We start from the raw sequence: 15,249 nt of genomic DNA, 5'->3' as shown, positions 1-15,249 counted from the left end.
AAATCATTTCAATGCTTTCCTATGGGGTTTTGAGCGACGCTGGAGGTCCTCACACAGCGTGAGGACGTCCAGCGACGCTCTAGCACAGGAAACCTGTGCTAGAACCCAGGAGGTGACCTCTAGTGGCTGTCTAATAGACAGCCACTAGAGGTGGAGTTAACCCTGCAATGTAAATATTGCAGTTTATGAAAAACTGCAATAATTACACTTGCAGGGTTAAGGGTAGTGGGAGTTGGCACCCAGACCACTCCAATGAGCAGAAGTGGTCTGGGTGCCTGGAGTGTCCCTTTAACTATTTTCCCTTATCCCACAGGATATTAACAGTATCAAGCCAAGGTGTGAGGGAATAGGAGGGGTCAGGGCCGTCTTTAACATTGATTGAACAAGCATTTGTTTGGGCCCCCTGGATCCTGCCATCCCTCGCCCTCCCCCGAAACTTTCACTCTCTGGCATGCAATCATGCCCTCCACCCCAACACAGTGGCAGTACTAATGTAGACAGTGCCCTGGTGCAAGACATTGTTTTGAGCCTTCCCTCTAGCGCAAGAGCAGAGAAAAGATAGATCCTCATCTGTTGTACAATTCCCACGATGCTATGCCAGCTGGGGATCTACCATTTGACCATTCTTGCAGGGCTGTATTTGTTTGTGCATTTGAATGTGAGCATGTTGTTGTATACAGTATGTGTGTGCATGTAGGGTGTAGTATTGGTGTTTAAGTGTAGGGATGTGTTTCTATATACTTTTTGAGTTTGAATTCAGGGGTGTGTTTGTGTGGTTGCATGTTGTGTTTGAATGCCTTGATGAATGATATACATTCACAGATATACATACACATTAGCACACTGATACATGCAAACATCTGGACACACTGACAAAGACTGGCGTATACACACACAGCCACATACATAAATACACGTGCACGCACAGAGATAAAGACACTGGCACATCCACACACAGATACACACTTACACACACTGACACAGATATATACACAAATACAAATGTATTTGTGTGCAGTGTTGGCGTAGGAATGCTGAGATGTATGCATTGTCACACAGATGCACTCTCACACAAACAGTGCTACACACAGGAACACAGATACACATGCAGTGGTGTATTTGTGTGCATTGTTAATGTTGGAATGCAGGGTTGTATTTGTGTGCAATGTTAGATGGGATGTATGCATTGCCACATGCACAGATACACACTTACACATACTGTCACTCATACACACACAGGTACATATACACACTGACACAAAGGTACATGTACACTGACACAAACACAGCCAGATAAACACACACCGACACACAGCCAGATACACACTTACACACACAGTGTCAGATATACACACACAGTCAGATACAAACACTGACAGATACACACACAGTGAGATACACACACACACAGTGAGATACACACACACACACAGTGAGATACAGTCAAATACACACACAGTCAGATACACACACACACACTCAGATACACACACACACAGATACATACACACTCAGATACACATACACACATACAGTCAGATACACATACACACATACAGTCAGATACACATACACACACACAGTCAGATACACACAGTCAGATACACATACATACACACACAGTGAGATACACACATAAACACGCATAGTCAGATATACACACAGTGAGATACACACACAGTGAGATGTACACACAGTCAGATACACACACACACACACACACATACACACAGAGTCAGATACACACACACACAGTCAGATACACATACACACATACAGTCAGATACACACACACACACACACACACAGTGAGATATACACACACACACACACAGATATACACATACACACATACAGTCTGATACACATACATACACACACAGTGAGATACACACACAGTGAGATACACACACAGTCAGATACACACACACACAGTCAGATACACACACACACAGTCAGATACACACACAGTCAGATACACACACAGCCAGATACACACACACACACACAGTCAGATACACACACACACACAGTCAGATAAACATACATACACACACACACACAGTCAGATACACACACACAGTCAGATATACACACATTGAGATACACACACACACAGTGAGATACACACAGTGAGATACACACACATACAGCCAGATACACATACATACACACACACACACACACACACACACACACACACAGTCATATGAATTCACATAGTTTAGCCACCCTCCTTACCTTTACAGAAGTGTGTCTTCCCTGTAGTCCAGTGGGAGCTGGATGGCTGAGATTGATGGGAGTCTTCTTCCTGGTCTGTACCTCCTCCTTCTCTCCATGTATGGCTAATCCTCCCCAGCGGCACTCTGTTAAATGGGAGGAAGTGATCTCACAACACTTCCTCCCAGCAGGCCGGAAGACAGGGGCTCGGTCAGGAGCTCTCTTAAAGGGCCGGGGGCCCTGATTACATCACCTGCTGCAGCCCACTGGGATATTTCTCAGTATCCCGATGGGCTGTTCAGACCTGGCTGCGGACAGGGGGCCCACAGGGCAGCTGCTTTGGGCCCCCCAGGAGCAACTGGGCCCGGGGCAGCTGCCCTGTTTGCCCCTTGTTAAAGACGGCCCTGGGAGGGGTGGATGTTAATACACACTTTAAAGGGACACTTCATTCTCCAAACTGGAAAATAACACAAATATATTCACTATTTAGTTGTTTAGTTGACATACCACCAATAAAAACATGCATTTAACCCCTTAAGGACCAAACTTCTGGAATAAAAGGGAATCATGACATGTCAGACATGTCATGTGTCCTTAAGGGGTTAAAGGAGCACTATAGTCTACATATAAAAGCAAGAAAGACAGGCTCCTTAGCCGTCTTCCTTGCTTTTATATGAACTTCCCCTTATTAACAATAATTTTTTATTCCTTTTTATGATATAAACTTACCTCCGTTACAGCACCGAGATCCCCATCAGGCCATGCCCCATTTTTCATCAAAATGACGAAGCTTCACTTAGAGAAACGTCATAGCCAGGGCCGGCCTTAGGCATTTGGGCGCCCTGTGCAAAAAATCTAACACATTTTTTTAAATTTATTTAGACACCCCCCAGCCTCCTTACCTTTGGGAATGCTGGGGGGGGTCTCTTCCTCCCTGGTGGTCCAGTGGCTGCTGGGCTGGGCTGGGTGGTCGGGCGGCGCGGCTGGCGAGGGAGCACTTCCCCTGAGCTGTTTGCTCAGCTCCCTCGCGCGCCGCAGAGTGAGGCTGGGAGCCGGAATATGACGTCATATTCCGGCTCCGCCTCCCAGCCTCACTCTGCGGCCGGCGAGCGAGCTGAGCAAACAGCTCAGGGGAAGTGCTCCCTCGCCGGCCGGCCGCCAGCGCCGCCCGACCGCCCAGCAGCCCGGCATGTCTGTTAGCCGCAAGGCTAACAAGACATTTGACTTGGGCATTTGGGGGCGGCTTTTTTTGCCGCCCCCTGGAAAATGCCGCCCAAGGCAAATGCCTTGTTAGCATTGCGGCTAACAGACATGCCGTGTGAGCTATGCGGCCGCAGGGCGCCCCCTGCACCATGGCGCCCTGTGCGGCCGCACAGCTCGCACACCCCTAAGGCCGGCCCTGGTCATAGCGATCTGGTGCGCATGCACGGCTTCGCGCTGCACCAATCGCGTTCTTCATAGAGCGGCATTGAATGCCGCCCTATGAATGAACTCAGCGCTCTACCGCGCAGTATGCGCGTTCACAAGCTGAACTGACTGACAGCTCAGCTTGCTTTCTATGCCCGCCCCCCGCCTATGGCAACCCTCCTCAGCCCAAACTTTGTGTGTTTGCATAGAAACACTATATACAGAGATCTCTCTATATATAGTGTTTGTATACAAACACACTAATAGAAAAAATTGCAAACATACACACACACACTCTCTCTGCATCCATCCTTCCCTATCCATCCATCCCTCTCTATCCATCCATCCATCCATCCATACCTCCCTCTCTATCCATCCATCCCTCTATAACGGACCGTTTTGCACACAAGAGGTTAAAAACCGTTTAGGCGATATTCCCCTTTTCAGATGCACAGGCTGCTACTGCAATCACCAATCTCCCGAACTGCAAACACACAAATTCACCAATCTCCCGAACTGCAAACACATGAATTAACCAATCTCCCGAACTGCAAACACATGAAAACTCCAACTCATGAACAGGAAACACACGAATGCTGTATACAGCCGAACAGGAAAAACCATACGAACAGTTGGCAGTTGCACTGTAACAGCATACAATCCAATTCCCCCCAAGAACAAGATGACAATTTGTTTGAGGCTCAAGCAGAACTGATTTACTGGGGCTACCTACCCAGCTTTTATGCAGGTCTCCCACCTGGTGGGCACTCCCCTAGGGGACCAGATGGAAGACTGGGAAACATATTGGACATTGACCAATCACAAGCTTACAATCCCACAATGCATCACAATCCCTCCTCTCTGTCCTGGAGATAATTGGGAAGTACTCCAATTATCTCCAAGGACAGAGGCAAAACTCCATTAACCACATGGCAAACAAAGGACAATAAAATACATAAAATTGCATACTGTTAAATTTATCACAAACACATTTTACCTATCCACAGATAGCTTAGATCTGAGCGCCCATTACTACCGGATGGTGCTCAGATCACATACATACAGTTCAATCGCCATGGAGCCAAAGTCTTTCATACAGTCTTTCAGTATACGGCTGGGCTCCATGGCATAGCTATCTGGGCTAGCATGGTTTAAACAGCAAAGTACCGAATGGACCAGTGTTCGGATAATTGACTGCAGGTAGGAGAAGAGAGGTCGTTGGCTCAGCGGTGTTCGTGACTTTAACAGTCCGCAGAAAGGCACGAACCAGCCTTTCTGCAGGGAAAAAGAACAGTGTTAAACATGGGGCCATAATCTAAAGAGAGCAGGCAAGCAACCAGGCTCCTCCAGTGGCGAGGTTGGTTCCGCCACACCCTTCCTCCCCATCCATCCATCCAACCCCTCCCTATCTATCCATCCATCCCTATCCATCCCTATCCATCCATGGTGGGATGGATGGATGTATGGATGGATAGAGAGGGATAGATAGATGGATGGATAGAGAGGAATGGATAGAGAGGGATGGATTGAAAGAGATGGATGGATTGATAGATAGAGATAGATGGATGGATAGATAGAGAGGGATAATTAGAAAGGGATGGATGAATGGGGATGGATGGATGGATGGATGGGGAGAGGGATGGATGGATAGAGGGATGGATGGATAGAGGGATGGATGGATAGAGAGGGAGGGATGGATGGATGGATAGAGAGGGACTGATGGATAGATGGATGGATAGAGAGGGATGGATATAGGGATGGATAGAGAGGGATTGATGGATCCATCCCACACTCACAATCACTCACCTACCCACACTCACAATCACTCACCCACACTCACAATCACTCACTCACACTGACTCACTCACATTCACTCACCCACTCTCACATTCACTCACTCACCCACACTCAGTCACTCACTCACCCACTCTCACATTCACTCACTCACCCACACTCAGTCACTCACTCACCCACACTCAGTCACTCACTCACCCACACTCAGTCACTCACTCACCCACACTCAGTCACTCACTCACCAACACTCAGTCACTCACTCACCCACACTCAGCCACCCCTCCACACTCAGTCACTCACTCACTCACCCACTCACCCACTCACTCTCTCACCCATTCTCTCACCCACTTTCCTTCAAGCTATACATGTTAAGATCCTTTAACCTTTCCTTGTAAGTTTTATCCTGCAAACCATGAACCAGTTTATCCTTCTGAAGATACGGTCTCCAGTACTGCGTACAATACTCCAAGTGAGGTCTCACCAGTGTTCTGTACAATGTTCTGTACTCTTTCTACTGCTAATACATCTCCCTATACAACCAAGCATTCTGCTAGCATTTCTTGCTGCTCTATTACATTGTCTGCCTACCTTTAAGTCATCAGAAATAATCACCCCTAAATCCCCATCCTCAGAGGTCAGGACTCTATCAAACAGTCTGTACTCTGCCCTTTTTTTTCTTGCACTTATCCACTATAAATGTCAGCTGCCACAACTCTGACCATTTTTCTAGTTTACCTAAATCATTTGCCATTTGGCGTCAGGGCCGTCTTTAACAAGGGGCAAACAGGGCAGCTGCCCCGGGCCCAGTTGCTCCTGGGGGGCCCAAAGCAGCTGCCCTGTGGGCCCCCTGTCCGCAGCCAGGTCTGACCAGCCCACCGGAATACTGAGAAATATCCCAGTGGGCTGCAGCAGGTGATGTAATCAGGGGCCCCCGGCCGTTTAAGAGAGCTCCTGACCGAGCCCCTGTCTTCCAGCCTGCTGGGAGGAAGTGTTGTGAGGTCAACAGAGTGCCGCTGGGGAGGATTAGACATACATGGAGAGAAGGAGGAGGTACAGACCAAGAAGAAGACTCCCATCAATCTCAGCCATCCAGCTCCCACTGGACTACAGGGAAGCCACACTTCTGTAAAGGTAAGGAGGGTGGCTAAACTATGTGAATTCATATGACTGTGTGTGTGTGTATGTTTGTGTGTGTATGTGTATCTGACTGTGTGTGTGTGTGTGTGTGTGTGTGTGTGTGTGTGTATCTCACTGTGTGTATGTATGTATGTATGTTTATCTGACTATATGTGTGTATATCTGACTGTGTGTTTGTATCTGATTGTGTGTGTGTGTGTGTGTGTGTGTGTGTATCTGACTGTGTGTGTATGTTTATCTGACTGTACGGGTGTGTATCTGACTGTGTGTGTATCTGACTGTGTGTGACTGTGTGTGTGTGAATCTCACTGTGTGTACATCTGACTGTGTGTGTGTGTGTCTCACTGTGTGTATATCTGACTATGTGTGTGTATATCTCACTGTGTGTGTGTATGTATGTGTATCTGACTGTATGTGTGTATGTGTATATGTGTATCTGACTGTGTGTGTGTATCTGTGTGTGTGTGTGTGTATATATATCTCACTGTGTGTATATCTGACTGTGTATGTGTATGTGTATCTGACTGTATGTGTGTGTGTGTGTGTGTATATATCTCACTGTGTGTATATCTGACTGTGGGTGTGTGTGTATCTGACTGTGTATGTGTATGTTTATGTGTATCTGACTGTATGTGTGTATGTGTATCTGTGTGTGTGTATCTGAGTGTGTGTGTATCTGACTGTGTGTATCTCACTGTGTGTATGTATCTCACTGTGTGTGTGTGTGTGTGTGTGTGTGTGTATCTGCTGTGTGTGTGTGTGTATCTGACTGTGTGTATCTGGCTGTGTTTGTGTCAGTGTTTGTATCTGACTGTGTGTGTGTGTGTGTATCTGACACTGTGTGTGTAAGTGTGTATCTGGCTGTGTGTCAGTGTGTGTTTATCTGGCTGTGTTTGTGTCAGTGTACATGTACCTTTGTGTCAGTGTGTATATGTACCTGTGTGTGTATGAGTGTCAGTATGTGTAAGTGTGTATCTGTGCGTGTGGCAATGCATACATCCCATCTAACATTGCACACAAATACAACCCTGCATTCCAACATTAACAATGCACACAAATACACCACTGCATGTGTATCTGTGTTCCTGTGTGTAGCACTGTTTGTGTGAGAGTGCATCTGTGTGACAATGCATACATCTCAGCATTCCTACGCCAACACTGCACACAAATACATATGTATTTGTGTATATATCTGTGTCAGTGTGTGTAAGTGTGTATCTGTGTGTGGATGTGCCAGTGTCTTTATCTCTGTGTGTGCATGTGTATTTATGTATGTGGCTGTGTGTGTATACGCCAGTCTTTGTCAGTGTGTGCATGTGCTAGGCGCCCGGTGTCGGTGCGGGTGCTGGGAGGGCTTATCCAGGTGTTACCGGACATTTGTTTTGACGATTTTGAGGTGTCCCTGTTCCGGGTAGCGTTTCTCTTGGCATTCCGAATCGGGGAATTGGTGAGCGCCACGCGAGCTGCCGCAGGGGGGCTACAGGTGTCAGGGGTTCGTGTACTAGGAGGGAGGCTGGTGGTGCACTTGGCCAGGTCCAAGACGGATGTTGAGGGAAAAGGCCGGGATGTTACGCTGGGTGCCCTGCCGGGTTCCATATTGTGCCCAGTGGCTGCGATAACGGAGTATTTGGATCGGAGACCCGCGTTTGGCGGGTCCTTGTTAGTTCATGCGGATGGCTCGTCGCTTTCTCGCTTCCAATTTAACAAAGTTTTCAGCTTGGGCCTGGGTCGGATGGGACTGGATGCAGGCACCTACGGTACCCATTCTTTTTGTATCGGGGCGGCCACGGAGGCCACGCGCCTGGGTGGGGGACGAGATAGTCAAGAGGATTGGGAGATGGGAGTCTGTTCGGTTCTGCTCCTATGTACGTTTGGGCCTGTTGGATCACTAGAGTGGGCCTTGGGGGGGGAGGGGGGGGGGCTTTGGGGTGCGAGTGTGTTTTATACGGTTTTTCTTTCTTCCCCAGGCCGGGTCGCATGGATCGTGGGTCATTCCTTTGTTTTATGGGCCGGAAGGAGGGCTGCAGCTCGAGCTCAAGGCCAACAGCTGGGCTTTCCGGAGGACCAGCTTGTGGTGCGCTGGTGGGGGTATAGGGGATTCTGCTGGGGGGACGTCTGCGGGGCGATATTTCGAATGGTCGCAGGCGGGGCACGGCCGGATATGCTAGTCTTGCATGCGGGCGGTAACGACCTGGGCCTCATCCCGCAGCGTAGGTTAGTTAAATGGATGAAGCAGGATCTCAATAGGTTGGTTGATCTGCTTCCTGGGGTGATGTTGGTGTGGTCGGAGATCGTTCCGAGGTGGCGGTGGCGGCATGCACGGGACCCGGTAGCTATGGACAGATGCAGGGGTAAGGTCAACAGCCTGATGGCGAGCTTTGTCAGGAAACTGGGGGGAGTGATAGTGAGACATAGGGAATTCGAAGAGGGGTTGTCGGGGTACTACCGCCCGGACGGTGTCCATCTTTCGGCGGTGGGTTGGGACCTGCTGAACTTGGGTTTACAGGAGGGGATGCAGAGGGCGCTCTTTCTCCGGGGTGGCGGAGCTCAGACAGCTTAAGGGGTCAAGGTCTGAGCTTGTGGCGGAATTGGTAGCTGAGAGAGAGGACATATGCTCCCTATGAGGAACATGGAGAATTGTGGTCACTGGTGGTTGGTAGGTTTCGCGTCCTGGAGGTGGCTCAGAACCTGGTGGGGCAGGGGTATCCGGGTATACCCCTGCCGTGGTTACTATTGGTTGCCACTTATTTGGTTCAAGTTGGAGAGGTTGGAAACTGTTATTTATATATATGTATTAGCTATGTTGGGGTCATTGCCCTTATTAAAAAGGATACGGATACGAGGGGCGGAAGGTGGGGGCAATGACCCATGTTTATATGTTAATTTATTGCTATCATTATTATGATTGTTATTATTAAGCAGTACTATTGTTATATTATCATATTTGTTTAATAAAGCTGTGGACAATTTTTCCCATATACCATAGTGTCAGTGTGTTATTGGGTTAGGTATGTGGGGTTTTTTGTCCAAGGTTCCGACAGCCCATATGGCGACTATACACCGGTCATGTAGCCCCATGTAGCCCCATGTAGCCCCATGTAGCCCCATGTAGCCCCATGTAGCCCCATGTAGCCCCATGTAGCCCCATGTAGCCCCATGTAGCCCCATGTAGCCCCATGTAGCCCCATGTAGCCCCAGCGCAGCTTAAGCGAAACAGGGCCTTGACAGGGGTTAGGAGGCGGGCTTAGGAGGAACAGACAGGACTGGTGGGTTGTGGGATTTGGGGGTTTGGCTATTTAAATAAGTAGCCATTTTGTAATGTGCACTTTTAATTTCCTACCCGGTGTAGTTTGTCCCGCCCACCCTCCCTGTATTTATGCTCTATGGGGGTTATCCCGTTTTGTCACAGCGGCGGGATAGGGAGCTGAGAGAGAGGACATAGGCTCAATGAGGAACGTCAGGAACATGGAGAATTGTGGTCACTGGTGGTTGGTAGGTTTCGAGTCCTGGAGGTGGCTCAGAACCTGGTGGGGCAGGGGTATCCGGGTATACCCCTGCCGTGGTTACTTATGGTTGGCACTTATTTGGTTCAGGTTGGAGAGGTTGGAAACTGTTATTTATATATATGTATTAGCTATGTTGGGGTCATTGCCCTTATTAAAAAGAAGGATACGGATACGAGGGGTGGAAGGTGGGGGCAATGACCCATGTTTATATGTTAATTTATTGCTATCATTATTATGATTGTTATTATTAAGCAGTACTATTGTTATATTATCATATTTGTTTAATAAAGCTGTGGACAATTTTTCCCATATACCATAGTGTCAGTGTGTTATTTGATTAGGTATGTGGGGGGTTTTGTCCAAGGTTCCGACAGCCCATATGGCGACTATACACCGGTCAAGCTAATGGAAAATCTTTGACAGATTTCTTTCAGAAAGGAAACAAATCCCAGAAATGTATTGCGATTTGGCACAGCATAGTCATTTTATTTCATAACACTAAGCTTAAACTAAGATTTAAATATTGCTGCTTGTTTTTTTTTTTTTAACTGCTACTATCTACTATATGGGGGAACCAGGTGGGATCCAGGTTTCATTAGCACCAACTAAGTATGAGTAATATTATTTAGGTTCATGCTGGCAATGTAAAACTTTCCACCTCTCTGCTGATTGAGAATTCTTAAAGGACCACTCTAGGCACCCAGACCACTTCAGCTTAATGAGGTGGTCTGGGTGCCAGGTCCCTCTAGGATTAACCCTTTTTTTATAAACATAGCAGTTTCAGAGAAACTGCTATGTTTATACTGAGGGTTAATCCAGCCTTCAAAACCTCTAGTGGCTGTCTCATTGACAGCCGCTAGAGGCGCTTGCGTGCTTCTCACTGTGAAAATCACAGTGAGAGCATGCAAGCGTCCATAGGAAAGCATTGTAAATGCTTTCCTATGCGACCGGCTGAATGCGAGCGCGGCTCCTGCCGCGCATGCGCATTCAGCCGATGATGTCGCAAGGAAGAAGGAGAGGAGGAGGAAAGCTCCCCGCCCGGCGTTGGAGAAAGAGGTAAGTTTAACCCCTTCCTCCCCCCAGAGCTCGGCGGGAGTGGGTCCCTTAGGGTGGGGGCACCCTCAGGGCACTCTAGTGCCAGGAAAACGAGTATGTTTTCCTGACACTAGAGTGGTCCTTTAACCCATTAATTCTTATGGTATTAACAGCAGTGATAGGCTGGGAACATCAGCTAAGCACTCTGAGCCTATCCTCTTGCAGATCAGTAGAATGTCTCTGTCCTCAAAGTGGATGGCATGGTTAATGCATAGGCCAGGGATAGGCAACCTTCAGCACTCCAGATGTTGTGGACTGCATCCCCCATAATGCTCTTACAAACATAATACTGGCAAAGCATCATGGGAGGTGTAGTCCAAAACATCTGCAGTGCCGAAGGTTGCCTATGCCTAGCATAGGCTAATCAAAGTGTTGTCAGGGACCCTCATGTAGTGTCAAACAGATTAAAAAAAAAATAAAAAATATTTAACACTGAACAGTTGGACATTACCAGAGCTCAAGGTACAACAACCACGTCAATGATATCAAGTAGTTATGGTGCTTAGAGTGTTCCTTTAAGTTTCCCCCGGCATAGAAATTATTGTATAAAGGATCATACAGGAACTATGATTTTTTTTTTTTTTTTTTTATATCTATGTTATATCTATCCAAAAGAACTACTTACCGGGTAAAAATGGCCATTTCCGATTTGGTAAGATATGAATGATGGTTGTCAGACTTCATTGAGATTAATGCCTCACATGGTACATTTGGAGGTTTGATGCAGTAGAAAAATTCACCATCTCTTTTATCTGCATACACACATTTATCTTCTTGTGATTCTAAATTAAATCCACAAAATGTCTCAATCTCCTGAGATTTATAGAGAAATTTTCCAGTGAATATAATATTTTTGTATCCCATATTCCTAGCTCTCCATAAAGCAGACACACCCTCGCTTGGATGATATAAAATAATTGATATTTTCACATTTCCTTCCCAAGATAGAATGAAATGGATATTATAAGATCCATTATTAAAATCTTCAACTCTTCCAGAAGCAGCAGCTCCAAGATCGGTGGAATAGATGCGTGCTGTTAAGAAATCTCCTCCATATGTCTTCCTTTGTCCCAAATAGTTGAACATATCAACACGGACAGTTAAAGAATCTCCGTTACAATACTGTTGTCCGTAATGGAATATAGTTGCTCTGCTCTTTTTAGCACTCGTTGTCAGATTGAAATGTGTAAAAGGGACACTTGTGATACTGTTATTTATGGTTTCAAAAACCTGGTTTATTTCAAAGTCTTTCTCAGAAATATGACTGACGTTGGATCCATACGAGTCCATGAATGAAGCAGTGTGTTTTGAATATATTTGAGGAATATCAGGTTTCAAAGACTGTTGGGAAAATAGCAATAAAACAATTATATACTGACTAAACTGTCTCATCTGTAAAATTATTTTTCGGAGTGCAATGATTGAGTAACATACCTGGATTACTATGCGGTGATATGTGAAGCCTAGCATTAGAGAAACCATCAGCGAAACAACCAAACTAGTCTTGTAGCCTTTTGTGATAAAGCAGGACATGTTCCTAGTCCTAAAACCGAGAATGGAATTGATTATTTGTATTTTTTTGTAAATATAATTTTATTATATTTTGCATGAATCATTACAACGGTTAACAGCAATAATCATTCGTAAAGATGAGACTCGTTGGCAGGGCCGGACTGGCCCACCGTTATACCGGGAAATTTCCCGGTGGGCTGCGGCATCTGGGACTGTGCGGAGCATGTATGTGCCACCGGGTGGCCGGTCCGGTGGCACACACTCTGAGGGGGGCGGCCGGCGGCCACATTTCACGCTGGAGTCGCCGGGTGGTTCCCACAATTCCCAGCACAGAAACCGCGAGGGAGCATGGTAGCGAGACATGCTCCTCCCTCCTCCTTCAGCCCTCAGCGAGTAAGCATTAGTGACAGACAGCCTGACAGGAGTGCCGCTGGACCAGCGAGGCTGCCACCCAGACCAGCGGCTCCAGCGTGGAATGCTGGCCCCCTGACTCCTCTCAGGTAAATGGGAGGGGGAAGATGGGGAATAAAGAGACACAAGGGGGAAAGGAGAGAGACACACAAGGGGAGTGGGAGAAAGAGGCAGAGGAGAAAGAGGCCGAGGGGGAAGAGAGAGACTGGGAAGGAGAGGGGAGACATGGACACAGATGAGCAGTGAGGGGGAGAAAGAAACATACAGAGTGACTGGGGGAGACAAAAAGGCACACAGAGGGGCTGGAGATAAAGAGACACACATAGGGGCTGTATATATCACTGGTGGATCCGGGGGGGGAGGCAATAGGGCAATTTCCCCCCTCCACAAGGCTCTCCCCTGCCAGCCGATCTCCCTCCCCATTCCACAGGCACCGTGTGGGCAGCCGGCAGGGGAGGGAGGAAGAGAGGACCCGGGAGCTCAGCCTGCAGCTCCTCTGCGTCCTTCTCGCGCGAGCACAGAGCGTTGCCGCGGTTACCACGGCAACGCTCCGGCTCTCACGAGAGTGAACTCTAGCCCTGGAGCTATGGGCTAGAGTTCACTCTCACCACTGCGACCACCATGAATTCCTGGTGGTCACAGTGTTGAGAGTGAACTCTAGCCCCATACACACACTGCCCCCACACACACACCATAAACATTCACACACTGCCCCCCATACACACACTGCCCCCCCATACACACACACACACACACACACACACACACACTACACATTTACACACTCCCCCCTGCACACATTGCCCCCCACACACATACACAGCCCCCCATATAAACATTGCTGCACATACACAACCCCCTCATACACACATTTCCCCACACACCCTACACATTCACACACTACACCCCCCACACACACACATACACTGAACCGTTCACACACACTGCACCCCCCATTGCACCACTGCTCCTATACCCTACTACAGCCCCATATCCGAGCAGACCCCAGGTAAGTTGTCAAACTGTTCTTAAACGGTTTGACTACTTACTCTGGGAGGGGTCCCGACACTCCTTGCACCATAACCACTACACAGAGCAGTAGTGGTTATTGTGCATGGATTTTTTTCTTTAAATAATTTACAAGTGCCCCTCCCGGGATCAGGATCTGGATCCACCACTGGTATTATGCCTATTATATTTACACATATATTAATGTACATTTATATATGCATAATACACAGAGAAATGTCATTAATATGTACCATACAGGGAGTGCAGAATTATTAGGCAAGTTGTATTTTTGAGGATTAATTTTATTATTGAACAACAACCATGTTCTCAATGAACCCAAAAAACTCATTAATATCAAAGCTGAATATTTTTGGAAGTAGTTTTTAGTTTGAGCTATTTTAACCCCTTCACGACGGGTGACGGACGAGGTCCGTCATCCTGGGGATGCCCTTAACGACGGGTGACGGACCTCGTCCGTCACGCGGTAAAATTAACCCCAGATCGCCGCAATCGCGGCGATCGTGGGGTTAATGGTGCTCCGGTCTGCCTCTGCATTAGAGGCAGACCGGGAGCACAGGATCGGGCTGTCCCAGCTCATGTTGAATTATTTTGCAATTTCTCTCCTGTTCTGAAGTAGGTTTCAAAGATAGATGTGTTCTCAATAAGAACTGAAAGATCTATACCAGTTGGTTTAAATACGATTGTAATAACAAATAGGATGCTATTGTTTTTATGTTTAGGTTTTATGTTTATGTGTATACTTATGCTCAAGAGCAATTGATCCTGTGCAAATATCTATTTAAATCTGATTAAGCTTATAAGACACCCATTGTGTATAGGAACATACTGAGTAATAGTATTGTATTCTAATGATCAGATGTTGCTTTTTGACTGTGAATGTTTAAATAGAATCAACACCTTTTTGGTTGATAAAAGGAGTTCAGCTAGTTAGAATAATTTGAATAATTTGAATAATTTGAGTCTGCATATGCAGAATTGATTGCCCATTAAACATGACCAAAATTCACGCCCCCTGGCCAATGGGAGGAGAAGGGGGAGGCTCTGTGGACTTAAAAGACTGTCTGGAACTCTCTGACGTCGTCGGAGGAAGCCTGTGGAGGCGGGCGAAACGCGTCACACGAACGTCACTGGAGGG

General features: G+C 47.2%; 1 protein-coding gene across 1 annotated transcript in view; it reads right to left on the bottom strand.

The window, feature by feature from the left end:
• Window positions 1-12,692, bottom strand: part of LOC134569199 (NXPE family member 2-like) — a 41,455-nt gene extending 28,763 nt beyond the window's left edge. Inside the window, exons 1-2 of the mRNA XM_063428113.1 lie at window positions 12,594-12,692; window positions 11,785-12,500 (exon numbers count right to left, since the gene is read on the bottom strand). Coding sequence (XP_063284183.1) covers window positions 11,785-12,500; window positions 12,594-12,692 — 815 coding nt within the window. The remainder of the gene's footprint in view (window positions 1-11,784; window positions 12,501-12,593) is intronic.
• Between the last annotated feature and the right edge of the window lie 2,557 nt (window positions 12,693-15,249).

The sequence above is a fragment of the Pelobates fuscus genome, chromosome 7 (genome assembly GCF_036172605.1).
Source record: "Pelobates fuscus isolate aPelFus1 chromosome 7, aPelFus1.pri, whole genome shotgun sequence".
NCBI classification, from domain to species: Eukaryota; Metazoa; Chordata; class Amphibia; order Anura; family Pelobatidae; genus Pelobates; species Pelobates fuscus.
This window is presented reverse-complemented; position numbering and strand designations above follow the sequence as displayed.